The sequence below is a fragment of the Dipodomys merriami genome, unplaced genomic scaffold, assembly GCF_024711535.1.
Source record: "Dipodomys merriami isolate MVZ:Mamm:240054 unplaced genomic scaffold, mDipMer1.0.p SCAF_34, whole genome shotgun sequence".
Taxonomy (NCBI): domain Eukaryota; kingdom Metazoa; phylum Chordata; class Mammalia; order Rodentia; family Heteromyidae; genus Dipodomys; species Dipodomys merriami.
The window spans coordinates 11,764,751-11,792,190 of NW_027204937.1; the positions used below are offsets into that span (position 1 = coordinate 11,764,751).

General features: G+C 40.9%; 1 protein-coding gene across 2 annotated transcripts; it reads right to left on the reverse strand.

Moving 5' to 3' along the window:
• Nucleotides 1-27,440, reverse strand: Cyp4x1 (cytochrome P450 family 4 subfamily X member 1). 2 transcript variants are annotated; one of them, XM_069987295.1, is made up of 12 exons: nt 27,264-27,440; nt 26,097-26,238; nt 24,668-24,712; nt 23,215-23,342; nt 19,317-19,444; nt 19,076-19,230; nt 13,189-13,289; nt 11,411-11,601; nt 8,298-8,431; nt 6,428-6,492; nt 4,559-4,641; nt 1-3,667 (listed from the first exon to the last, which is right to left on the reverse strand). In XM_069987295.1, the coding sequence occupies exons 1-12, from the start codon at nt 27,438-27,440 to the stop codon at nt 3,502-3,504; spliced, it is 1,515 nt and encodes a 504-aa protein (XP_069843396.1). In that variant the 3' UTR covers nt 1-3,501. The 2 variants fall into 2 exon arrangements, with proteins under 2 accessions (XP_069843396.1, XP_069843397.1); XM_069987296.1 differs by lacking the exon at nt 27,264-27,440 and adding an exon at nt 27,079-27,097.

The window sequence follows — 27,440 nt, forward strand, 5'->3', positions numbered from 1 at the left end:
GAATAATGTTACGGTCATTTGCAGGGAGATAATGGAGTTGGAAAAAAAATAGTATTTATTGAAGTAATTCAGACTCAGAGATGAAAGAAACATGTTTTCTCTCATTTGTGGTAGTTAGATTTAATTATAAACATATATGACAATCCATATGGGGCCATATGCATACATATATATTATATAAATACATATATATATATATGATCAAACTGACTGAGGTATAGTATACATAGCTGTGGGTTTCTATGGTGTAACCCTTTTAACAATTAACAGCAAGTTTAACAAAATGAATGTTAGGAGGATGAAATCTGTCTGAGAAGGGTGGGACTTAAGGCGAGGGGGACAGACAAATGGAGAAAGGAGTGGTGGGCAAATACAGTTATAATACCCAGTGTAAATATGTGAAAATGGAACCAAGAAAATTGAACAGATGAGTGGGGTTGGGTAGATTGGAGGGGATGAGGGAAGGGATGACACTGATCAAGATATATTGTATACATTACTGGACATGTAAAATTGAGGCCAGCCCAGGAAAAAAGTTCACAAAATTCCATTTCAGCTAAAACTCCATTTTAATTGAGCAACGTAGTAAGTGCAAATAGGTGGATCATGTTCCAGGATGACTCAAGCATAAAGGGAAACACTATCTTGAAAACAGCCAATGCAAAAAGGGCTGGTGAAGTGGCTTGAAGCTACTTGCCCAGCAAGTACAAGGCTCTGAGTGCAATATCCAGTACCACAGACACAAAAATAAATTTCAGATTAGTTTCCCATGAGTGATGAATCTAGAAATTGTTAGATAAGTACAACTCAGAGTCTAGGGATATAGTTCAGAGGCAGAACACTTGCTTAGCATGTGAGGCCCTGAGTTTGAAACTCAGCCCCAGCAAACACATCAGTCTCATTTAGATTTCACAATAGTGACTACCATCAGAAAAGTATATAGAATATTTTTTGTAATATTCCAAATGTATACTTCCTTTTTTTTTTTTTTTGTCTGTCAGTCATGGGGCTTGAACTCTGGGCCTGGGCGCTGTCCCTCAGCTCTTCAGCTCAAGGCTAGCACTCTACCACTTGAGCCACCGTGCCACTTCCAGTTTTCTGGTGGTTAAATGGAGATGAGAGTCTCATGGACTTTCCTGCCCCGGCTAACTTTGAACCACAATCCTCAGATCTCAGCCTCCTGAGCAGTTAGGATTACAGGCGTGAGCCACCAGTGCCTGGCAAGACTTCCTTTTTTATATTTTAAAGAAAACAAAACACATAAATTTTACTTCACAAAATTTAGAAAGTTCCATACTGTAAAAGGTATCAGAAATACAGTTTTAAAAATTAAAATAATCTGAGGAATTAAAAAAAAAAGTAATTGAGATTTACTATCACAACATATCAAGAACATATGAATCAGGTATGGTAGTTCACGTCTGTTATCCTAGCTCTGTGGGAGGCATGGAAAGCAGAGTCAATCTGAGATTGTCCCTGGACAAAAACATGAAACCTTATCCAGAAAAAAGTCTAGCAAAAAAAAAAAAAAAAAAAAAAAGAGCCAGGCACTGGTGGCTCATGCCTGTAATCCTCAGGAGGCTGAGATCTGAGGATCATGGCTCAAAGCTAGCCCGGACAGGAAAAGTCTATGAGACTCTTATCTCCAATAAAAAACACTAGAAAATCAGAAGTGGCACTGTGGCTCAAGCAGTAGAGCGCTTGCCTTGTGCTGAAGAGCTGAAGGATAGCGTACAAGCCCAGAGTTCAAGCCCCATGACCGACAAAAAAGGCTGAGCACATGATTTAAGTGGAACAGAATCTGCCTAGAAAGTATGAGGTGCTAAGTTCAAACCTCAGTACTGTATAAAAAAAGTGAGTAAATAAAAAGACAACACCATAGAAAAACAAACGGAACAAGGCATATATCTGCACATATGGACATGACAAAATGAAACCTTGTACTACTAATTGAAGCTAATAGATGTGAAAAAAATAACTATAGATGACTTACAGACAAATTACAGAAAACAAGTCGATGATAAATGGCCAATAAGCACATTAAAAACTGGAAATAATTTAAATATCCAGTAAGAAAAAGGATTAAATAAATTATAGTACATCCATATATGATAGTATGCTATGAATCCATGGAAAGAGGTAGGTTTTTATGAAGTAAAAAAAGTAAATTAATAAAGATATGATTCCATCTATAAGAACACACATATATACATGTATGAAGCTTACAAGAAAAAGAATACACACATACATGTGCATGTATGCAATATTCTGTTTTGGGGAGATTGGTCACAGCATAGGGAGTGGCCTAGGTAAAGTGGGGTGTGTGTGTGTGTGTGTGTGTGTGTGTGTGTGTGTGTGTGTGTGTGTGTGTGTGTGTGTGTGTGTGTGTGTGTGTGTGTGTGTGTGTGTGTGTGTGTGTGTGTGTGTGTGTGTGTGTGTGTGTGTTAGAGCCTAGGGTCCCTGTTTGGGCACTGTCCTTCAGCTTTTGTGCTTAAGCCTAGTGCTTTATCACTTGGAGCCACAGTGGCATTTCTGGCTTTTTGGTAGTTAACTGGAGATAAGAGTCTTGTGTTTATATGCACATGTCAAAAGAATATGCTAAGACTGGCTTCAATCTGTGATCCTCAGATCTCAGCCTTCTAAGTAGCTAGGAGTACAGGTGTGAACCACCAGCACCTGGCTGAAGTGGGGTTTTAAATTGTATTCTACATGCTTTTGAGTGTTGGAAACTTTTTACACTGAGGAGCATGTGTGTATACCTTTTACTTGTGTAACTCTGAACTACTTAAAGAAGAAGATAACTGGGCATACACATGTGATCCTAGTTATTCAGAAAGTTGAGATCATGAGGATTCAGCCTCCAAGTCAGCTCAAATGGAAAAGCCCAAGAGATTCCATCTCCAAAACAAACAAACAAAACAAAACAAAAAACAAACAAACAAAAAACTTGGGCTTGCCGGGTGCCAATGGCTCACACCTGTAATCCTAGCTACTCAGGAGGTTGAGCTCTGAGGATCTCAGTTCAAAGCCAGCCTGGGCAGGAAAGTCAGTGAGACTCTTATCTCCAATTGACCACAGAAAACCAGAAGTGGCACTGTAGCTCAAGTGGTAGAGTACTTGCCTTGAGCTGAAAAGCGGAGGGACAGTGCCCAGGTCCAGAGTTCAAGCCCCAAGACATACAAAGAAACAACAACAAAAAACCAGGCTTGAGGTGGTAAAGCACCAGCAAGAAAGCCAAGTAAGTACAAGGCCCTGAGTTTAAGGCCTAGTACTCAAAAGAGAAAGAAAAAAAACTGAAGTATCTCAAAGTCACAGGGAAACAGATCTAGATGTCACCTGTGTTGCCTGGAAATGGGTTTGTGCAGCTCTTTCTTTAGTTATGTCCAAATCGCCCACCTCTGACTTTCCCTCCACAGCATGGCTCCTCTATATTTGCTTGGACCATTAGCTGTCATCTCTACTTTCAAACCAAATAAAGACATGATCCCCTTGGGCTACCATTCAGAGTTTTTTCAGGTGCAAATGGATTCCATGCTTGGGTTGGAGGACAATGTGGTGAGCAAAGGCGAGAGGCCTGGTGAGGTCTGGAGTGACTTTGAAGCGGAGCAGAGTCAAGGCGATGGCCACCTTTAACTCAGCCATGGCAAACTGCTGCCCGATGCAGCTCCTGCAGACAGTGAGGGAGAGACAGTGTCGCTTGAAGAAGTGATATTTCTTCTGACTCCTTAATAAATTTCTACAATAACAAGCCTGAGGTTCATTGTCTAGCAGTGAGTGAGTGAGTGAGTGTGTGTGTGTGTGTGTGTGTGTGTGTGTGTGTGTGTGTGTGTGTGTGTGTGTGTGTGTGTGTGTGTGTGTGTGTGTGTGTGTGTGTGTGTTACGTATGGGAGGGGGGCTGTCCTGGGGCTTGAACTCAGGGCTTGGGTCCTGTCCCTGAGCTTTTTGATTAAGGCTGGCACTCTACCATTTGAGCCACAGCACCGCTTCCAACTTTTTGGTGGTAAATTGGAGATAAGAGTCTCACAGGACTTTCCTGCCTGGGCTGACTTTGAACCATGGTGCCCAGATCTCAGTTTCCTGAGTAGCTAGGATTACAGGCATGAGTCCCCAGTACCTAGCTAGTGTAACAGCACTTTTGTACTAAATGTCTTAGAGACCTTTGGACTTTAGCCTTATTATTATTTCTACAAGAATATGGATTGGGAGGCTCCTAGGTGCTGCCCTCTCTAGGCAGCTGGAGTTACTGGGAGAACTGTTTCTTTTGCATTGTACGTACATATACATGTATGTGCGTGTGTGTGTGCTGCACTGAGCCTGTAAGCAATAAGCAATACTTATACCATGGGCTTGTTTTCTGAGGCATGTTACATAGGCTATGAAAGATGATAGGGTTGATCTTTGTGAGACTAGTTGACTTTTAGGAGCACTATGAGGGCCATACCCTATAAGAAGATGAGCTTCCAGGGAGGAATTTATGGAGCTGAGGGGCTAGAGAGAATGAGCAATTTCTAACTAAACATCTTTATACATTTTTCAAACATCTTCAAATTATACTCACCTTGGTCCTGCTGAGAATGGTAAGTAGGCATAAGGATGTCTCTGGTCAGAATTCTCCTTGGTAAATCTCAAGGGGTCAAAGACCTGAAATGAGAAAACAACCATACCTCACCCCCCAAAATGAACTCATTTCTTAATCTACTATTTTGTGTTGATCAATAGAAACATGAACTATATATGTATTTACAAATATTATGATAGCCACAATTCAAAAAGATATTACTTTTAATAATAGTTATATAACAAAAAAGCCCTCTATTGTTCCAACATAAATAATTACTAAGAATATATTTCACAGCCAGGCATTGGTGGCTCAAACCTGTAATCCTAGCTACTCAGGAGGCTGAGTTCTAAGGATCACAGTTCAAAGCCAGCCTGGACAGGAGTCTGTGAGACTCTTTTTTTTTTTTTTTTTTGGGTCCGGTTGTGGGCCTGAACTCTGGGCCTGAGCACTGTCCCTCAGCTCTTCAGCTCAATGCTAGCACTCTGCCACTTGAGCCACAGCGCCACTTCCGGCTTTTTTCTTTTTGCTTATGTGGTGCTGGAATCGAACCCAGGGCCTCATGCATGCAAGGCAAGCGTTCTACCACTGAGCCACCTTCCCAGCCCCTGTGAGACTCTTATCTCCAATAAACTATTACTCAGAAAAAGCCAGAAGAGGTGCTGTGGCTCAACTGGTAGAGTGCTAATCTTGAGAAAAAAGAAGTTCAGGGACAGTGCATAGGCAGAGTTTAAGCCCCAGGACTAGCAACAACAAAAAATAAAAAGAATATTTTTTACATTTTTTAATACTATGACTTCAAAATCGACACCTATTCTCAACTAGCCAAAATTTAAGCGATCAGGAGCCACATATAGCTGGCAGCTGCTTTGTTGAACAATGTACCACTAGACCTGCAGACTTTATTGGAGTCCCTAGTTGATTTGTTTGCTAGCCAGATTAAAATATGGTGGCAAGAGTGATATTATTTTCATGTTGGAAGTAAGAATGCTCACCCACTTAGAACTAAGTCAAACAAAATGACATACAGTAGTCTAGCTTCCTATTTCATGTCATGATCATAAATTCCAGTGGCTATGTTAAGGAAAGCACTGGTACTTATGTTTTGAGTTGTGAGAACGTTGAATGAAGGAACTCAGGGTGACTACTTAGCTTCTCTTTACATGCCCAGAACTTCTTTCCTCTCTTTCTCAGACTATTCTAGGCTCCAGGAAATCACCCTGTATGGTTTTCCATTGGGTTTGGAAAGGGCATTGGCAGAAGGGAAAGAGAGAGAATTTGGGGTCCTGATTCCTTGGCTTCTCCCTACCAGCTTGCTTTCTGAATCTCAACCACAGATCCTGGCTGATGGTCTTTTCTCTTGAAGCACTCCCTCCAGGTTCTGTTACCCTCTTCTGTGAGTTACAGAAGGCCTAAAAGAAGCAAGCATTTCTGGAAGATATCTATTTGCTTCCCTTAAATCCTGTCCATAAACAATTCCTTTGCAAAGCACTATAATCACTCAATTTAAGTGTGCCATCTTGTTCTATACAGCAAAGGAAAGGCTGAGTTGCCTGAATGACTCCATCAACTGTCCACAGTTATGTGGATATTTGGGTGAGTGGTTGGTACAGTTTGATAGATAAGTAGCTAAAATAGAGACTGGCTATTTAGAGCAGATTGTGGAACATTATGGCAATCTGGAGTACTTTATCTATCCAGGTAAAGTAGAATAGGGAAAGAAAACAGTTCCCATTATAAAGTTTGATACACTTTTGGTTATTATGTTGATTTTGGTTTGCTTTTTGTCATTTGCTTTAACTGTGGAGCTATCAAATCTTGAATTCTATATAGCCTTCCCTATACAGAAGGTCCAAGGAAGAGTCCTACCTTGGGGCTTTTCCAGACAGCAGGATTGTGGTGAAGACCCCAAATACTAAGAACCACGGTCATTCCTGAGGAAGGAGGGAAAGAAAAGAGAATGTGGGAGAAAGAGAAAATAGTGGGCTACTGCTATATAACTCTTCTGGTAAGGCTTTTCTTCTAAAAGGAAAGAGCTAGATCTTATCAGAGCTATGTGGAAAAGCATGTGCCACCAGGAAGGATGAAACTTGGGTCTGTAACCTTCATTTTTAATCTGTTTCCAATCTATTCAAGTCAGGGTCCTATTCTCTGGAACATTTGGTGTCTTTTCAACTGCTAGACTGTGTTGATGTCATGGCCACATTGAGAAGTTACAGACGTATCTGTTAATAGACTAGAGCACCCAGTAGACAGTATGGTTACCTAATATAGAAAAGATCTGCAATTCCATTACAAAGACCCAGTGACTAATTTCTCTTGCTGTTGTTCATTCATGAAAGGTGGAGAATTCTGGGAAATATTTATGTGGGTTGGGATAAGAAAAGAGTTGGGTATAGTGGCTCAAGCTTGTAGTCCAAGCTACTTGGGAAGTAGAGATGAAGAGATTCATGGTTTAAGGTCAGTCTACGCAAAGGTTCATGAGATGTTATCTTAACCAATAAAAAGTTAGGTAGCATGGCAAGTGCTTGTCACCCCAGTTACTCAGGAAATGTGAATAAGAGGATCCTGGTCCGTGGCCTGAGTACAAATGTGAAATCCTATTAGAAAAATGAAAGCAAAAATGATCCAAGTAGCAGGGTACCTGCTTAGTAAGTACAAGGTCTTGAGCTCAAACCCCAACACTGCAAAAGAGAAAGAAAGAAAGACAGACAGACAGACAGAGAGAGAGAGGGGGGAGGGAGAAATGGAAGGAGAGAGGGAAGAATGAGGGAGGGAGGGGAAAAAGGAAGGAACGAAGGAAAAAAGAAGGAAGGAAGGAAAGAAAGAAGGAAGAGGAGAGAGGATGTGAGCATCATTTTGGCACAGAAATAATTAATTCAGGCTCTGTTAACACAGATACAGTAACAGTGACAAGTTTGTCACAAGCAGATCTGTTATCTTATTCCTTAAGGCAAGTATTACTAGGACACACAAAAAAAGGCAAGGGAAAGTCTGTCTCTTGTAACCCTGCCTTCCCCTAGGTACACTGCTCAGAAACCTGTATATTCATGTCAATTAACCTCATCAGCACAATGGGATTCCTCCCATGTTTTGTTTTGTTGTTTTTTTTTTTGCCACATTAGAAGGTTTGCTTTTTTTGTGTCAGTCCTGGGGCTTACATTCAGAGCCTAGGTGGTGTCCCTGAGCTTTTTTGCTCAGGACTAGTACTCTACTACTTGAGCCACAGCTCCACTTCTGGCTTTTTGGTGCTTTAATTGGAGATAAGAATCTCATGGACTTTCCGTCCTGGTCTGGCTTTGAAGTATGATCCTCAGATTTCAGCCTCTTGAGTAGGACTATAAACATGAAACCAGCTCACATCAGAAAAAATTTTAAAAAGTGTTTATAAATATGTAAAGCATTATACAGGTATCTGTTAGGATTAAAATAATAACACTCATTTCCCATGAGTCTCATACTCAGCCTAACAAAGATGATCATAGAGACCATAGCTCACAATGAGAGAAACGCTGAGTGGGATTCTGTAATTGTGGATTCTGGGCCTAGCTTTACTACAACAGTCTATGTGGCCTGGGAATCACCAAAACTCACATCTGAAAAAGGAATTATCCTCTGAGTTCTTAGTACAAAGGCTAAGAAGCACACTTAGGAGCTAAAACCCACCAATCATTGTCACTGGTCCCAAGAGTGGATCTCATGCTCTCTAGGAATTGGTTAGAAAAAAAATGGAAAAGACCTGCAGGCAAGGAACGTCCATCTGGGAAGATAAGAGGCTTGCTGAGTTCTCTGGAAATGGATGGGACTGGGGGAAGCAATCGAAACATCTCCTTGATGCACATTGTGGTGTACGACAGCTCATCCAGCTTGTCCCTATGAGGACAAGGAAAAGAGGAAGAGAGAAAGGGAGGGAGGGAGGGAAGAAAGAAGAAGGGAGGGAAGGAAGGAGAGATTTAGACTCATCCACTTTGTAAATATTGGCATTTGTCTTTTTCCTAGAAAATGTCACCCTCAGGGGACTATTTTGCTATGCATTTATGCAGTACATTATTGTTTATATGAATTATATTAGCTGAGGTCCCAGAGGTGAAGTCAGCTGACACTGGCTAAGCTACTGGCAGAAGGGTTTGCCAAGGAGATTTCTTAAAACCAATGCTGCAAACCTTAGCTCATCATATATAGGAAAAATATTTAAGAAATATTAAGGATGGGGCTGGGAATGTAGCTTAGTGGTAGAGTGCTTGCCTTGCATGCATGAGGCCCTGGGTTCGATTCCTCAGCACCACATAAGCAGAAAAAGCTAGAAGTGGTGCTGTGGCTCAAGTAGTAGAACACTAGCCTTGAGCTGAAGAGCTGAGGAACAGTGCTCAGGCTCAGAGTTCAGGCCCCACAACCAACAAAAAAAATTAAGGAATGAAGATAGGAGATGAAAGATGTTTGAGAGGGGGAGAGAGAGAGAGAGAGAGAGAGAGAGAGAGAGAGAGAGAGAGAGAGAGAGAGAGAGAGAGAGAGAGAGAGAGAGAGAGAGAAGAGAGAGAGAGAGAGAGAGAGAGAGAGAGAGAGAGAGAGAGAGAGAGAACCTGTGATTTGAAGAGAATTTTCAATGCTGGAGTGCTGTGGACAGGCAGTAGGGTGTACTCCATGTTTAATGAAAAAAGAAAGGCTTTGTGACAGTCACTAAGGTGATCACACACATTCTCTTGGAGTTTGGGAAGCACAGGACAGACAAAGGCTGCAACTCAGAAGGGACAGAGGCAGCTGAGGGAAGATAAGGATATGGGGGGGGGTGTCCTATGGACTAGTATACTGGACAGAAGAGGGAGAGCTCTGGAAAAGCTGGATAAAGATTCTGCCCAAAGACCAGAATTCTCATGTCCTGTGAATCACCATGGGGATGTTCTAGTGATGGAGTGATACCCACTAATGAACCCTGTGAGAGAATAGCCCAGAAGCTCTGGGCATGATCAAGAGCCAGCTCCCTTTTCCTCACCTCTTTTCTCTTTGTAATCATTTCTGGAAGGTTCATAACTTCTGAGCAGAGAAGGAGCTGGTTGGTAAGAATAAGTCAATGACAAACCCCTCACTCTGGCAACTTCCAGGCCCAAAGAAATACCCAGCTGGAGTAGAGGAAGACATTTAAACAGACAGCTGCTATGGGAAGGGTTTGTTATTACATTAGGCTTCTGATTTAAGTGGATAGCAAGGAACTTCTACAAGACTCGCTCAAGGTTTTTGCCTCTTAATTGAAAAGAAGTTGCCCAAGAGCAAGTTTGAAGTATCAGCAGAATAATGAATTTTTTCATTTTCACTTATTTATTTTTTACTGGTCCTAGAGCATTTATGCTCAAGGTTAGTGCTCTACCACTTGAGCTACAGCTCTACCTCTGGATTTTTGGTGGTTATTTGGAGATAAGAGTCTCATGGGCTTTTCTGCTTGGGCTGGCTTTGAAGCAAGATCCTCAGTAGCTAGAATTGCAGGTGTTAGCCACTGGTGCCCAGCAGTTGTTTTTGTTTTTGTTTTAATTTGCATTCTAGCCAGTCAGATGCCTTTGATTAAAAATGATTGCATGTATTTGGTCTATTTGCCTAATTGTATTTCTAACATTTTTTGATTATGTATTTTGAATGCAGGCTTTGGCCACTCCTCAAGCAGAGGATAAAAACAGGTAAAGCTGCTTATGATGGCACTTTGAATAATTAAAGAAAACAATCGTATCCAGCTCAATCATTGTGCAAAAAGGAGAAAAGAATTTTGAGCCTACTTAGAAATGGCCTGACAGAGATTCAAAGAGAGAAAGCTGGACAGCTTTCTTAGTAATTGCTCTTTGCAATGTGTTTTTATTACTTGTCTAGAAAAATCATAATTTCTCAGAATACCACATAGAAATTTTACTAACTGTAACAATATGTACATGTTACAGAATGAAAACATATTTTGTTCTGTGGTATGTTTGCCTTTCTTTAAAGTACATGCAATTAACAGATCATCTGGGTATTTACTTTCTCACCTACTGGAGACTTAAGTTACTATTTTTACTTTTTAGCTAAACAAGAATGAGAAAAGCAATCTGGGCACTGGTGCCTCATGCCTGTAATCCTAGCTACTCAGGAGGCTGAGAGATCTGAGGATTATGGTTCAAAGCCAGCCCAGACAGGAAAGTCCATGAGACTCATATCTCCAATTAACCACGAGAAAACCAGAAGTAGAGCTGCTGCTCAAAGTGGTAGAGAAACTAGCCTTGAGCAAAAAAGTTCAGGCCCTGAGTTCCAGCCCTATGGCTGACCAGAGAAAGAGAGAGAGGGTGGTGGTGGCAATATTTGACACATGAAGGCATCTACCCTAGTCAATGTTAAAATATCTAATTTATGTTGGAAGGTGCTATTCAGTGTTTCCAAATTCAATGACTGAATAAAAATGATTGCTTAGCTAGATAGGCGGACAGGGGCTCCTACTTGGTTTTTCTTATGGCAGCAGTAATTTCACAGCCAAGCACAGACAAAAGTACTTTTGTGAGGCACTGCCTGATCTGACAATGTACTAGAAGCCTATGGCAATCAACTCAGCATTGCACTTTGTAAGAACAGACACATCAGCCTCCTCTTTTCCAATGTCCCAGAGCTTGGGTAAAAGGAAGAAATGTGGTATTTTACACAGGATTGACTAGAAAAACAATGACAGGAAATTTCTGGATGAGTATACTTCTTTTGCAAAAGACAAGGGGGCAAATATGAGATTCTCTTGAGGAAGAATAGAAAAGTAACCTGCCTTTTCTGCGTTCCCAAGCACATATCTTGAGGAGCTGCCATCACTAAGGTAACAGGAAAAAAATAGTTCAGGGATGCAGATCTTACCAGGTGATGGAAGACCCATCCCCCAGGATGCTCCTGACTTCCTCCCGGCATTTCTCCTGGTGCTCAGGGTTCAGAGCCAGGCAGTAGAGGAGCCAGGATAGGCTGGATGCTGAAGCCTCATGCCCGGCCAACATGAATGTGGCCACCTCAGAGCGCAGGTCAGCCTCTGAGAAGCTGTCTTCATTTTCAGCCTAGGATGTACAATGGTGACATTTTAATGAAATGTCAGCATACTGATGTTTGGAGGCACAAGTGAAATAATGGCTGTTGGGAAAATTTTCAGGTTTTAAAGAAACTTGATTTTAATTCAGTGCAGCGAACCGCAATGAGCCACACTGCTGTCTAGAGCTCAAAAAGGGAATCAATGTTAGATAAGAAAAGCAGGTTTTTGCAAAGCGGGGCTTTTAATGTTTCCATCAAAATATTTAGATGAAAACATTTTCAGATTTTGTTAAATACATGTTTATTAGCTATAAGAGCATGAAGATTAACAAGTTAATAATTACAGTTCCCCATGGAGGTTTAGCCAGTGGTATACAGCACTTGGCTACAAATGCACAGCCTTAGGTTTGATTTCCAGAAGTGATAAATAAACCCCACATATATATGTACCTGCATTTATGTAGGTATATGTAGTTTATACACATACTGTTTATATATAACCATATATTAAATATAGTTATACATGTTTTCATCTACATACAAATACACACATTTACACACACACATATATATATATATATATATATATATATATATATGAACACTGACATTGTAATTCCTACTACATGTGAATGAGTATGTTTTATTCAAGATCAGGTAGGTTAGAGATTCATTCAGAGATCAATTAGAGCTTTACTCTTTGATTGTGGATTGTCACTTAATGCATGAATAGTCCTCCTTTTTGCTTGATAAAAAAAGCCAGCATTTAATAATAAAGCAATGTAGGAGGGATTTATCATCACTTTAATTAAGAACTGACTGGCTGGTGGACCTGTTGCAACAATGAGAAGCACAAGTTGTCATGTCCAAAACGAGCTTTACAACATCGGTGCGGGGGGGGGGGGGGGGGGGAGAGGGGGAAGGAATAGGATTGGGATGGGGGGGAGGGGGGAGGCTGGGAAGGGATGTGAAGGGTAAACAAAGGAGGAGGCTACAATGCTTGGTAAGAAATGTACGCATTATCCTGCCCATGTAATTGTAACTCCTCTGTACAGTATGTTCACAAATAAAATTAAATTAAATTAAAAAAAAAGAAATGTACTCATTATCTTACTATGTAACTGTAGCCCCTCTATAATCACTTTTACAATAAAATAAAATATTTTTAGAAAAAAAAAAAGAACTGACTGGCATTCTTCCATCCAGCATATCCAGATTAAAAATACCAGCTCCTCATTTTACATGTTTGCATGTATGACCCATTTCCTGGGATTCTCTGTATTCCATGTACTATATTATAATTCTCCAATCCTGTCAAATAAGTAATTTAGTCATCACCGAATCCCTCTAGTGGAAGAATTGCAGAATTCACTCTACCCCAAATTGCATGGAGCCAATCTCTCCACAGTGCTGTTGTGCCAATACTGAGGTTTGAACTGGGGTCTCATGCTCTTGGTTGGCTTTTTTGCCAAAGTCTAACACTCTACCACTTGAGCCACACCTTTACTTTCAAACTACTGTTGCATTTAGTTGGCCAGTTTTGCTTTTGTCTTGACACCCCATCTCTACACAACGGACTAGCTGTTTGAGCAGATTTAAATATTTGGAACATTTACCTGTGCAGAAAGAATAATATCCAGAATATCCTGATCCTTCTGAGTGTTATCCTGCTTCATTCCAGTTCTGTGGGAATTTGTTCTTTCTTGAATTATCTTTTCTGAGAAGAATATATCTCAATTACCAAAGTGACGGCAAAGCCAATCCAAGTCAAATAAATTATGAACCAATGCAGGGCCTATGAATAGCTTCAACCTTTGCCTGCTTTCCAGAGGCCAGAGTTAGTCCATTACATTTAAATAGATTAATTTTCACAGATAGTTTATTTAGCTCAAATGTATGACATTTGAGAAAGTTGCAAAGATAAACAGAACTCATAAGGTAAATAGTTTATATTCAACAGATAAGCAATATGATTTCAGATTATTTTCTTTCTCAGTTTAAAAATCTTCTCTTCATGGAAACCATTAAATAAAAATTCAAAACAAACAATTATTTGAAACTACCTTTTTCTACAGAAAGTAGTCCAAGTTTTCTCTCTTGGGGTGAATTTTTGTCACTCCATTTTCTATTTTGTCTAGCTTTTAAAAATAGGAGTAAAAGAAAAGCAGTGTATTATGTTTTTCAAAAACATCTTCTGTGTATCAAGAACTTTTTTCCTCCTCGCCAAGCCTTATTTTGTAAATTTGTGATTTCCCCCCCCCTTTTTTCCTGTTTAAAACTAGCTAATATTTACTCTGTGTGTGTGTGTGTGTGTGTGTGTGTGTGTGTGTGTGTGTGTGTGTGTGCGCGTGCGCGCTGGTCCTGGGGCTTGAACTCAGAGCCTGGGCTCTGTCCTGAGCTTTTGTGCTCAAAGTTAGTGCTCACCCACTTGAGCCATGGCTGGGTCCACTTCTGGCTTTTTGGTGTTTAATTGGAGGTTGAGTCTCACACACTTTCTTGCCAAGTTGCTGAGCAAAGATCCTTAGATCTCAGCCTCCTGGGTAGCTAGACTTACAGGCGTGAGCCACGGTGCCAAGCTTGTCGTTGTACCTTGCTAATTTTTGTATATTGTTATTTTCTTTTGTATTATTTTTATTATATTCTTTTTTTAAAGATGATTTTTTTCCTCGTTAATGGCTTCATTTTAATTTTTAATGCTTTATGGGAGTAAGGTTGGGACAAAACCTGGAATAGCTAACCTAACATTAAAGAACCAAGCTAGAGGATTGATACTGTTCAACTCCGAGATTTACTCTAAAATTACAATAATCAAGGCAGTGTGCTATTGGTAAGGGAATTGGTGAACATATAAAAGGGTCACAATAAAAAACATAGAACTATTCAAATAGAGTCAACTGGTCTGTGATTTAAAAGGACAAAGATACTTTTTCAACAAATGGGGTTACTAACTGGACATGCACAGAAAAAATCCAGACAATCTTCTTTCACCAAAATTAACTTAAAACAGATCACACATTAATTTTTAATACAAACTTATAAACTTCCTAGAATAAAACATCGGAAAAAAATCTAGTTTGGCAATGACTTTTTAGACACCATACCAAAACATGATTCCTGAGAGAAACGAACTCGTAAGCTGGACTTTATGAAAACTTAAAAGCTTTCATTCCACAAAAGGTTCTGTTAAGAGACGAGAAAGACAAACCACAGACTTGTAAAAGTCTTTGCAAATGGTATATTGGATCAAGGACTGGTATCCAAAATTTTAAAATATCGGGGCTGGGAAGGTGGCTCCGTGGTACAGCGCTTGCCTTGCACGCATGAGGCCCTGGGTTCGATTCCTCAGTACCACATAAGCAAAAAGAAAAAAGCCAGAAGTGGCGCTGTGGCTCAAGTGGTAGAGCACTAGCCTTGAGCTGAAGAGCTGAGGGACAGTGCCCAGGCCCAGAGTTCAGGCCCCACGACCGGACCCCCCCCCAAAAAATATATAAAGGATTATTTTGTGTGTGTATGTGTTGGTCCTGGGGTTTGAATTTAGGGCCTGGGTGTTGTCCCTCAGTTTTTGTGCTCAAAGCTAGCATTCTACCACAGGTCAACTTCTGGTACGCTCTCTCTCTCTCTCTCTCTCTCTCTCTCTCTCTCTCTCTCTCTCTCTTTTAGGTGATTAATTGGAAGTGAGTATCACAGACTTTCCTGTTTGAGCTGGCTTTGAACATCTTCAGATCTCATCTTCCTGAGTAGTTAGGATTACAGGCATGAACCACTGGCACCCAGTGAAACTTTTTTTTTAAGACTTACACAATTTGGCCCAAATAAAAAAATGGGCATAGGATCTGAACAGAGATCCTACCCAAGAAAATATGAAGATGGCAAGCAGGTATATGAAAAAATGCTCAAAACCATATGATATCACATGGCTAAAATCCCACATAGCAGTAATGCCAAATGTTGCCAGGGACAGGAACTCATGGTAGGAATGAAAAATGATTTAGGCATTTTGAAAGACAGTGTGGCAATATCTTACAAAGTGAAACAAAATCTTAGCATGTGATCTAATAAGTGTGTCCTTTGCTACTTATCCAAAAGAGCTGAAAACTGATGTCGACACAAATCCTGCACATACGTGTTGTGTTGCTACTAGCTTTGCTAATTACCCAAATAATTATAATTATCTAAACTCAAGATGGTTCCCAGTAGGTTAATGGGTGGTAACTTGTGGTAAATGCAGACAATAAGTTATTATGTAGTTAAAAAAAGAAATCAAGCCATGGAAACCTATGGAAGGAACCTTGAACTCATATTGCCAGATGGAAGAGGCAGTCTGAGAAGACTACACTGTGTATGATTCCAATGACATACATTATGGAAACAGAGAAAACATCAAGATAGAAAACAAAAAAACCAACCAAACCAGGTGGTTTCCATAGGTTCATAGGGAGGGAGGTGAAATTAGTAAGTAGAGTATAGGTCAATGAAATTATTTTGTATAAGATGATAATAATGGAAATACAGTCACTATATCTTTCTAAAAGCTCTAGTGTTTACAACACAAAGACTGAACTCTGAATTATGGCCTGTTGTCCATCGCAATGTACCAATAGTAACAAAATAATTCTAACAATGTACCACAGTGATGCCACAGAAAAACTGTAATGGGGCGGGCTGAGGAGGCCCATAGGAGCTCTGTACTTTCTGCTCAAGTTTCTGATTGCCTAAAACTAATATAAAATTAACGTTTATCAATATTAAGTGAAAACCTACAATGTCTCTCTCTTTTTTAGTCAGTCGTGGGGCTTGAACTCGGCCTGGGCACTGTCCCTCAGCTCTTCAGCTCAAGGTGAGTACTCTACCACTTGAGCCACAGCGCCACTTCCCCTCCAAGGTCTCTTTAATTAAAACACTTTAGTAAATAATAGACTAATGGAACAGAAGAGCAAATCCAGAAACAGGTCCAAGTATATACATCAGGTTAGAATATGATAAAGGGGTATGTCTCAAATCATTGGAAAAGAACATTTAGATAAAAACATGATGAGATGACTGCATAACCATTTGGGAAAAAAATGGATCAGTGCTTCACACCATAGAACACATAGGAGAGTCTCTAAGTAGATCAGACAACTCAATGCAAAAACAATAAACTCATACAGGAATTATTAGAAAACACAGATGAATATCTCTGTGACCCAGTTGTGGGGAAGTAGTTTTCAACTGGGGGGCAATTTTGACCCCAGGAGACATTCAACAATGTCTGGATGCATTCCTGTTTGCCACAACTGAAGAAATTCTACTGGCACCAAGCATGTAGATGTCAGAGGAGCAGCTAAGCATTTCACAAAGCTTCCCACAACAATTCAAGGTTATTAGGGTCAAGGGTTGGGAACCACCAGAATAGAGGACACTCTCCTCCTAATCCTTTGCATTAAAAAAATCAGAATTGTATCGTACAAAGAAAATACAAGGAATTGTCTTATCAAGTCTTCTGTAGCTGCCCTCAAATCCATTCCTGTTTGCTCCAACAAACTATCTAATACTGATATTTTTGTGTGTGAGGATGGGGTCATAAGGCCAAACAATGCCTACCTTTATCTTAAATTTTTCTAAACTGCTTCTCTGAATGTCCTTCTTATAATATGTGTGTATGTGTGTGTGTGTGTGTGTGTGTGTGTGTGTGTGTGTGAGAGAGAGAGAGAGAGAGAGAGAGAGAGAGAGAGAGATAGAGAGAGAGAGAGACAGAGAGAGACACAGAGAGACACAGAGAGACACAGAGAGAGAATTTGTCAGTGTATCTCTCCAACTTCCTGGGGGCAAAGGTAGTTGATAATAGTAACCCTACTTTATATTTAATGCATATTCAGTGTGGAGAACTGTTCCAGGTGCTCTACATTCAATAGCACACTCAATATCACCACAAAACCTAGGAGCAAGGTTCTATTTTATCCCCACTGAACTGATGGCAATGAAGCAAAGCAGTAAGTAAGCCAGTCCAGTCATGTTGCCAATAAATGGTGAAGCTGATGAAGGATTGGCAGCTTCATATACTTTCTCTATTATGGCGTTCATGAAAAGAAATGTCAGCTTGTGTTAGATATAATGTCACAAAAGTAATTTAAGATTTGTGGTTTACGTCTCACTATTGTAAACATATTTTTGAATCAATCTACTTTTGATTACATATCCATGTCTACTCTTTCTCTGGATTCATTCCAATATCTCATGGGTATTTTAGCTTGTAATTACTACTGTAATCACTTTTACAAAACCAACTTGCCATATGTACTTTGAAATTCTCAGTGGCTTCTTGTTAATTTATATTTATGCTCACTGCATATGATAAGTTTGTATATTGTGTAGAAAAGTTCTGATATGATTAATGACTATTATGGATGCAGCAAGTGATAGGAATCTGCTTTGTTCTCATAACTCCATGCTGCTCCCATGGCCCACTGACCCATGGGACCTTCCTGATTCTCAGGAAAACTTCACCCCTGACTATTTTACTACCACAGATCCTAACAGGACAGCTCAGACAATAAATCCTCAACAGGATTGGCAAAGACTTTGCAAAGAAGAGTCTGACCTCTTTCCTTGTCTCCTCTTCCAGCCCAGTCGTTTTACATATCCAAAGATGTTCTATGAAGGACTTGCCTCTCCCTTCTTGGCCTAATCATTTTATGTATCCAAAGATGGAATATTAAGGATTGATTCCCACCCTATTATCCCAGGTGCATACAGACGCCAGGCAAAACCTCAGGTATGCGCAGACATGCTTGATGTGCAGGCAGGGCAATCCACCCAAGTCTGGCTGTAAACATTCCATTGTGGGCCTAACTGAAAATCCTTTCACTTCCCTAGGCTTTTTCCATTAACTTCTGCCTCCTTGCTCAAAGCTCATATAAGCCCGACCTCAAATCTACCCTGTGACACAACCTCCTAGACCATGGGAAAGTTGCTGCCCCTAGCTGTTATGTCTCAATAAACAGGCCTAGCCTATTGAGAATAGAGTCCAGCCTATTCCATTTTCCTTTCAACTCCATTTTTCTAACAGCAAACTCTTTTTAAAGGTCTCAAGTTGTCATTTATTTGAGCACTGTCCTTGTCAAAGCTCTATGAAGAACAAAAATTTGGTCAGGTGCCAGTGGATCATGTCTAAAACTCCTAGCTACTCAGGAGGCTGAGATCTGAGGATTGTGGTTCAAAGGCAGCCCAGGCAGAAAAGTCTGTAAGACTCTTATCTCCAATAAACTACTCAGAAAAAGCTGGAAGTGGAGGTGTGGCTTAAGTGGTAGAGTGCTAGCCTTCAGTACAAAGAAGCTCAGGGACAGCGCCCAGGCAACTGAGTTCAAGCTCCAGGTCTGGCAAAAAAAAAAAAGAAAGAAAAGAAAAAGAAAAATTCTTTCTTGTTCACATTAACGTCAATTAGTAACTTTCAGAGAGGTATAATGCATTCATAACAGTGCAAGTTTGGTCAAGCTCAAGCCCAAGAAATACCTGCTTATTTACCTGTGTATTGATGTAGCACTTTGGTTAACTCCTGGAAGTGATAGCCCTTAGGACTGAATTTGAAAATTATGTCATAATGATGCCAGAAATTGTATGAGCGATAAAATATAATTTTCCCAAGTTCCAATGTCACTTTTACATAAGAATCATGGGTGCTAGAAGATAAGAGTTGAATCAATGTGTTAATAACTAACTTAGATCATGATGAACAAATATCCTTTTTTGCTCTCCTGTCACTGACCTGTTTATCTGGCAGTTGGTCTCCTGGCTGAAAGCACATTTCATGATTATGTCCAGGGCCATCAGGTTGATATGTTCAAAAACCTCCACGGTTGTGTCATGAATGCTGCAAATCTTCTCCCACTTATCCTGGTACAGGAGATCAAGATCAGCATCAATGCCATCACCAATCTGCCTTTGTTTGCAGGTTCTTGTTTAATTTTGCCCTAATGGTCTAAAGGACACAGCCCTGACACACAGGAACCAAAGGTCAGAGCGTAAACAAGCCACTGTGCTTACTCTGGGCATGAAGGAGGGAAAATGTACACTCAGCTGAAAGAGAAAACCATGCAACAAACTGCACATCTGGAAAATGATCAATGATAACACAATTCTGCTTCCAAACAGACCAGAGGTCCATAGGACAATGGATCACCACCCCACCCCAAAGGCTTTGGTTTCTTTCAGTCCTTAACATGCTAGGTACTCCCTCCCTACTCTCAGCCACCATAAGCACACTTTAAAAAGATCTGAACATTTTCAAAAGACATCTTAGACTCAGAAATTGGGGACAGGGCTGGGAAGGTGGCTCAGTAGTAGAGTGCTTGCCTTGCATGCATGAGGCGCTGGGTTCGATTCCTCAGCACCACATAAGCAAAAAGAAAAAAGCCGGAAGTGGTGCTGTGGCTCAAGTGGTAGAGTGCTAGCCTTGAGCTGAAGAGCTGAGGGACAGCGCCCAGGCCCAGAGTTCAGGACCCACGACCGGACCAAAAAAAAAAAGAAAAAAAAAAAAAGAAATTGGGGACAGAGAGAAGGTAGGAGTGGTTGCATGGAGCTGGTTCCCGGCCAAGCACAAACTGCCCAACCAGATTCCACACAGACTTCCATGGTGCCGGAGCTGCTTTGCTTGACTTTTCTTTCTTTCTCTTTCTTTCTTTCTTTCTTTCTTTCTTTCTTTCTTTCTTTCTTTCTCTCTCTCTCTCTCTCTCTCTCTCTCTCTCTCTCTCTCTCTCTCTCTCTCTCTCTCTCTCTCTCTTTCTTTCTTTCTTTCTTTCTTTCTTTCCTTTCTTTCTTTTGGGTCCGGTCGTGAGGCCTGAACTCTGGGCCTGGGCGCTGTCCCTCAGCTCTTCAGCTCAAGGCTAGCGCTCTACCACTTGAGCCACAGCGCCACCTCCGGCTTTTTTCTTTTTGCTTATGTGGTGCCGAGGAATCGGACCCAGGGCCTCATGCATGCAAGGCAAGTGCTCTACCACTGAGCCACCTTCCCAGCCCTTGACTTTTCTTAATTCCACCAAACCCCCGTTATAAATGACAGTATCTCTTATGTAAAAATCTTTTGAGTAAAACACTGAAATTCTTAAATTCAGTTCAAACTCATAGACTGATAAAAACTTGAGAGACTGAATAAAAGGTGAAGGGTATTTTTAAAATGTTGCTTAGCCAAGTGCCAATGGCTCATGGCAGGAAAGTCCATAGACTCTGATCTCCATTTAACCACCAAAAAGCTGGAAGTGAGTTGTGGCTCAAGTGGTAGAGTATCAATCTTGAGTGACAAAAACAAGGGATTGTGCCCTGGCTCATAGTTCAAGTCCAAGTACAGCATATACACAACAAAACAAAACAAAATAAAAAGTTTACCTAAATGTTGACTTCTTAGTCAGAAGGCTTCCATTCAAAAAGCTTAATATATATGCAGTACTGAACTAAAGGTTTGAATTCTAAGTAGAATTCACTTGCTAAGCAAGTGCTCTACTGCTTAGCCAGCCCTTTTTTATTTTAGTTTATTTTTCAGAGAGGGTTTCCAGCTCTTACCCAGACCAGCCTCAGACCACAAGAGCCTCCTACCTCTACTTTCCAAGTAGCTGGGGTTATAGATAGGTACTACCACACTTGGATCTAACATATTTTTGATTAACATGTGATAGTTATACACATTAATGAGGTTCAGTAAGATATTTCTGTTCATAAACACAGCATGCTCTGATGGGTACAAGTAGTGAGTTTGGGAAAAATGAAAGGGAAGACATATGGGAGGAACTCAGGGAATTATGAGACAAGGAAGGCAGAAATGGCTCCTATAAATTGGAGGCAAAACTCAAACACAACCACTGGCAGATATGAAATTGCGCCAAACACTTAGCAATATCAGAATCAGAAGATGATACAGACACACCCCTTTCCCTCTGGCCTGCACCTGGAGCTCTCTAGTTTCTGCCTGAAGCATTTACATCCATGTTTTCACCACAAAACCAATAGGGATTAGATCTGCTCTTGTGAGCTTGGTTTTTAGGACCTGGCTGATGAACTGGTAACAGTAGTTCTTTGGGGGAACAGAGATAGATTTGCCAATGAGAGTGGAGGAAATTTGACTTTGTGGAATTTGAAGTTTATGAAGAAATTATACTATCTGGTATTATTATTATTATTATTATTATTGGCTAAGGGGCTTGAACTCAGAACCTGGGTTCTTCCTCTGAGCTCTTTTTGCTTGAGGCTAGCACTGTACCACTTTGAGCCACAATTCCACTTCTGGTTTTTGTGGTTAATTGGAGATAATAAATGGAGATAATAATAATGTGGAGTCTCAAGGGGACTTTTCTGCCCGAGCTGGCTTCTAACTGTGATCCTCATATCTCAGTCTCCTGTTACATAAAAATTTTTTATGTAAAAAATTGACATTCTTAAATTGAGTTCAAACTAATATTTATTGAATGCTAGGATTACAGGTGTGAGTCACCAGTACCCAACAACCATTTGGTTTTAAAAGAAATACAATTTAAAGATAAAAAACCAACAGCAAAATAAAGCTTTGGAATAAAACTCATTTCTAAATCAGAAGCCAGCCACCAGAATGCTCCTATGTACTGTCCTCTTGATCCTTTAGAAGATACAGGACACTTCCTCAAGATCCTGTACCTGTTACAAGAGGAAACTGAAATCTGTGACTATACTAGAAACACTTATCCTTTGCTCAGTCCTTCCTGGCCATCAGAAAAGGCCATTTACTCTGCTTAGAATTCTCTCATCCATATTAGCTATGTAGGTAATTTCAGCTTATAGTTCAAGATAAATTTGAGTCTTAGACAGGTGCCCGTGGCTTATGCCTGAAATCTTAGCTACTCAGGAGGCTGAAATATGAGGATCACAGTTCAAAGCCAGCCTGGGCTGAAAAGTTCCCATGAGGCTCTTACCTCCAATTAACTACCAGAAAACTGGAAGTAGAATTGTGGCTCAAAGTAGTAGTGCACTAGCCTTGAGAAAAAGAGCTCAGGGATAGCTCCTAGGCCTGGAGTTCAAGCCCTATGACCACCACCAACAAAAATGTTGTCTTTTCTGAAGACTGAAGTTCCAACAGATGCTTTTGGCTTTTTATCGATCACATCATTTACTCTCTGAATCTTGCCACTTTGTACTCGGCTTACTGCCAGAGACTCTCAGAAATATCTTAGACATAGGGTCAGATTTATTTTCTTTCCCTCCCTCCTTCCCACCCTTCCTTCCTTCCTTCCTTACCTCTTGGCCTAGATGCTACACCAGAGTTATTTTTTGCTCAAGGCTAGCACTTTACTATTTGAGTCACAGCTCCACTTCTGGCTTTTTGGTGGTTAGATGCAGATAAGAGTCTCATGCACTTTCTTTCCTGGAATGGTTTCAAACTGACATCCTCAGATCTCAGCCTCCTGAGTAGCTAGGATTAGAGGTATGAGCCACTGATTCTTAGCCTTTTGTGTTTTCTTTTTTAAAAAAATCACCCAAATAGCACAGCAAATGCTTACAAAGATACTTACTACTCAATGCATATTTGTACATGATTAATTTTTAGAAATTCTGATTTTCACTATTCACGAAATGAATGCCTATACAGGGCTGGTTGGAAGCATTTGCAGTGGCCCAGCACTCCATGTGCTCACTGCACTTACCAGCATTGTGTTCACAGAATGGGCCATTGCATCCACGTATGTTTTTAGGGTATCACAATGGAATCCAGGAGTCAGTAAGCGACGGTGCTGGAACCACTTGGGCCCATCTAGATTCAGGAGTCCCTTTCCTTGAGAAATAAAAGGAACACAATCTCAAGGCATTGGATTATGTGAGAAGGAGAGGTTGAGATGAGGCACACAGACAGCATAGAGTGACTTGATGCACAGTCATCATGAAATAGTGAAATGTTAAAGTGGTGCTTGCTGATTAAGATGGTGAGAGTCTTGACTGATGCCTGCATCTGGAATGGATATATTTAACACTGTGAGAAAGTTTCAAAGTCTGATGCATTTGGAAGTCTGATGAGATGAAAATGCCAATTCTAAAAATCACAAATTATAACCTACGAGTCATTGAGGAAGTAACAACCTTCCTGACACTTAGTTTTCTCTGCAATCGAGTGTGACACTACCATGTTATGAGGATAAATGAAAGTGCATAGTCCCTCCTTAGTTCATGAAAGAAACTATACTCATTTCCTGTTCACTGAAAGCCAATACATAAGCCAAACTGTGAAAATGAATTTATCGAAAACTAGACAAGGATGTCCATTTGGTTCCCCGATTTCATCTTCGTGAGCTCTAGTTTGTTAATGGCACAGTTTGGAAATGTTAGGCAAGGTTAGTATCTTAATTGCCTATTGCCAGAATGATTATTAAGGATTTGGCTTTCAAAGAACTTTATGATCGACACACTCATTGAATGTTTACAATATACCAGGCTCATGGTGCATGGCTTTGTGCTATTATAATACCAGCCATAACAGCATGTACTAGAAATATGTGTTTCACTTATATCAAGCAGCCAGAACAGTGACACTTATTCTCATTTTCAAAGCTGAGGAAATTGAGGCATGGAGAGATTAAATTGCTTAAAATTACATTTGATCAGTCTGTTGGGATAAGGGGAGGATTCAAATCTGTTGGAAATGGAGGCAGGAGCTTATATTCTTTCATTAAATTCTCTCCTGGTCAAACATAAATACCAATTACTTGACAAAAACCTTGCTTCATCTATTCACAAAATGTATTTTAGAGAAAGTTTCACTGTTTGACATACAGAAATGGGAAGACTCCCAAAAGAAAGACAAGAAAAAGAACTTCAGGAAACAAGAAAGACAAAAGAGTAAAATCAATTTGAAAAAAAGAGGAGAGGATCTCATATATGCTGCCTTGAAAATGGAACTGTGAAGAGACCAACAGATCAGGAGTCATCCCAGGATGCTTTGCTATTTTGACCTTTGAGCTCCCTTTGATCTTCTCCTAGATGATGTTCATTATAGATCTACCTTACTCTTCATGCTTTTGAGCTCAGATCTGAGTCTTTTCTGATTATTTTCAACAGAAAGGGGACTTGGGACAAGGGTAGATTACCTGTCTCATTGGCACATACCAAGACATGGTGTCATGAACTTGTGCAGGTACTGAGATTTAGGGTCTGCAGATTCAAACAGAAGAAACAGAAGGCAGTATTAGAGGAAACACTCTTTACCAGTTCAAGACAGGGAAGCTTTTTTCATTTGCTTGCATTTAGCCTGAACATTAAGCAAAAGGGAGCTAACATTTAGAAGCAGGGGGAAACTGTAAGTCTAGATTAAATTTCAGAGAATAGCAAGTCCCAGGAGGCAGAGAGGACCCATATTCAGATTCTCTTTTGGTTTCTACCTCTACCAAGAGGATCAGATTGCTGGAGGACTGCCAAGTTTCCAGAGCAGGAGTGCCTTGTGCAAGTGTCTTACAACTCTTGAGGTGAACTTGAGACATATCAGGAGGACTGAAAAACATGGAGATAAATAAAGGCTGTTTCTTCTTACCAGGGTTTGTTTGTTTCTTTTTGTGCCGGTCCTGGGGCTTGAGCTCAGGACCTGGGTGCTATTCTTGAGCTTCTTTTGATCAAGGCTAGCACTCTACCATTTGAGCTCCAGATCTGGATTTTTGGAAGTTTATTGGAGATAAGAGTTTCACAGGCTTTCCTTCCTGAGCTGGCTTTAAGCCTCAAGCCTCAGATATCAGCCTCCTTAGTAGCTAAGATTACAGGCATAAGCTACTGGTGCCTGGCTCTTACTAGGGTTTATTAAGGATACACAGAAGGGAAGATTAGAATATGAGATCTTAGCTAGGCATCGATGTCTCACACCTGTAATCCTAGCTACTCAGGGGGCTGATATCTGAGGATCACCGTTCAAAGCCAGCCTGGGCAGGAAAGTCCATGAGACTCTTATCTCCAATAAACCACTCAGAGAACCAGAAGTGACACTGTGGTTCAAGTGGTTGAGTGCTAGCCTTGAGCTGAAGAGTTGAGGGAAGTGCCCAGGCCCAGAGTTCAAGCCCCATGACCGACAAAAAAAAAAAAAAAAGAATATGAAACTTTGATGAATAAAAGCTGGCCATTTTAGCTTTGTGCTATAAACTAGGCCATGATAGATGCTCTGAAATTGGATTGGATGACTCATGCCTCCCAAAAGAACAGAAAGGGAAACCAGCATGGATCATAATCAAGAGGTTGGACTGGTAAACACTCTGGCAGCCAATGTTACATTCTGAGTCAGCAGAGGGAGAATCTTCTGATTTCCTCTGAGCACAGAGTGGGGCTGGAAAACCCCTGGCCAGGCTGGGCTCTGAAGAGCCCTATGGCTAGGGAGAAACAAGGGTTTAGGGAGCTTTTGAAAATTTCCTTCACCTGGCTAGGATACCTGACCCATCTCTGTATTTACTCCAGGGTTTCTTAAAGACATAATACCAATTTTTGCTTCAGATCCTGCCTGTGGGTCATGTGCATCTCCTCAAAGGATTAGGTTCCTGAGATTTGCTCCTTTTCTTACCTGTTCTGTTCAGAAGTGTCTTTGCATAGTCTGGGTCATAGATAAAGAAAAAGGCCTGGAAGGGCCCAATCCAGCAAGGGAAAGCACAAGGGTATTTTTCAACAATCTCATCAAGTTTCTCCATTGTATCTTCCTGAAGAAACTGCAATGTCAAAAAAATAATAGAAATTAGAAAACTAGCAACACCATTCTTAGGTATCTATCTGAAGAGATGAAAGTCAGGAAACAATAGACACTAGTACACCCACATATACGGAAATGGTACTTGTAATATTGCTACAAGAAGGTAGGTATGTTTCCTATCACTATACTAGATATGAGTTCATAGTGCTTGGGATTTAACACTACTCACAGTGGTGGGTAACTGACAGGAATTGGTATAAAGTGATTCCAGGTTCTTTTTCCGCAGGATAACTCCAAAGTGCACAGAGTTCTCCAGTGGGAGTATGATTCAGTTACCTACAGCAGTAACCTGCTTGACAATGACTTGATGTGGTAGCCCTCCCATCCTCTCACCTGCCAAATCTGCCAAAATTACTCTTGCAAAAATAAATTCCTTGCTCTCAATCATTGTCTCATACCTATTTCTGAAGAACTAAAACAAAGGTTAAATTATTATAAAATGTTAAGAGAACTGCCAGGTGCTGGTGGTTCACACCTGTAATTCTAACTACTTAAGAGGCAGAGATCTGAGAGTCACAGTTCAAAGCCATCCCCTGAAGACAAATGGGAGAGAACGTTATCTCCATCCAAATAACCAGCCCAAAGGTGGAAGTGGAGGTGTGCCTCAAGTGATTGACTGCCAGCCTTGAGCAAAAAGGCTAAGCAAGATCACAAGATTCTGCACAGGCACACAGGTGCACACACACACACACACACACACACCCCAAAAATAAAACACTGTATGTGGATGGCATTTTGCAATGTGGAGAGATACGGGTGAGACACTGGAGAAAGGCTGTCTCCAATTGGAGTTATACACCTGGCTTTCTTTTTCAAGGTCCAGGCTCTCTAGATCCATCCCAGCATCGCACTGCTTCCTCTCGGTGCCCTTTTCCTGTAGGGCTGCGGGAGAGTCTCTAGAGAAAGAAGCTGAGCTGTCAGTGCAGGGCCCAGGTCCCCAGGAAGGGAAGGAAGCAGCCGCCTTGGCCCCTCCCTTCCATCTACCTTCTGGTGGCCATGGAACCAGTGGGTGGGCGGCGCGGGGAAGGGGCGAAGGTCCCAGAGCAGCCGCTGTCTCCTCAGGTAGAGCTTGATGGCCTGCAGCAGCGCCAGAGCCAGGCAGAACACCAAAGCCAGGTGCAAGGGCCGCGCCCAGCGCGTCTCCAGCCACGAGGCCTCCAT

Bases quoted from the DNA above. Each gene is read 5' to 3' on its own strand.
- Cyp4x1 (XM_069987295.1), bottom strand. From the start codon at position 27,440: ATGGAGGCCTCGTGGCTGGAGACGCGCTGGGCGCGGCCCTTGCACCTG. The intron at 26,239-27,263 runs GTAGATGGAAGG...TTGACATTGCAG, and splicing joins GGTTCCATGGCCACCAGAAG to TTTCTTCAGGAAGATACAAT. The intron at 6,493-8,297 runs GTCTTTTCCATT...CTCCTTCCTCAG, and splicing joins TGGACGTTCCTTGCCTGCAG to GAATGACCGTGGTTCTTAGT.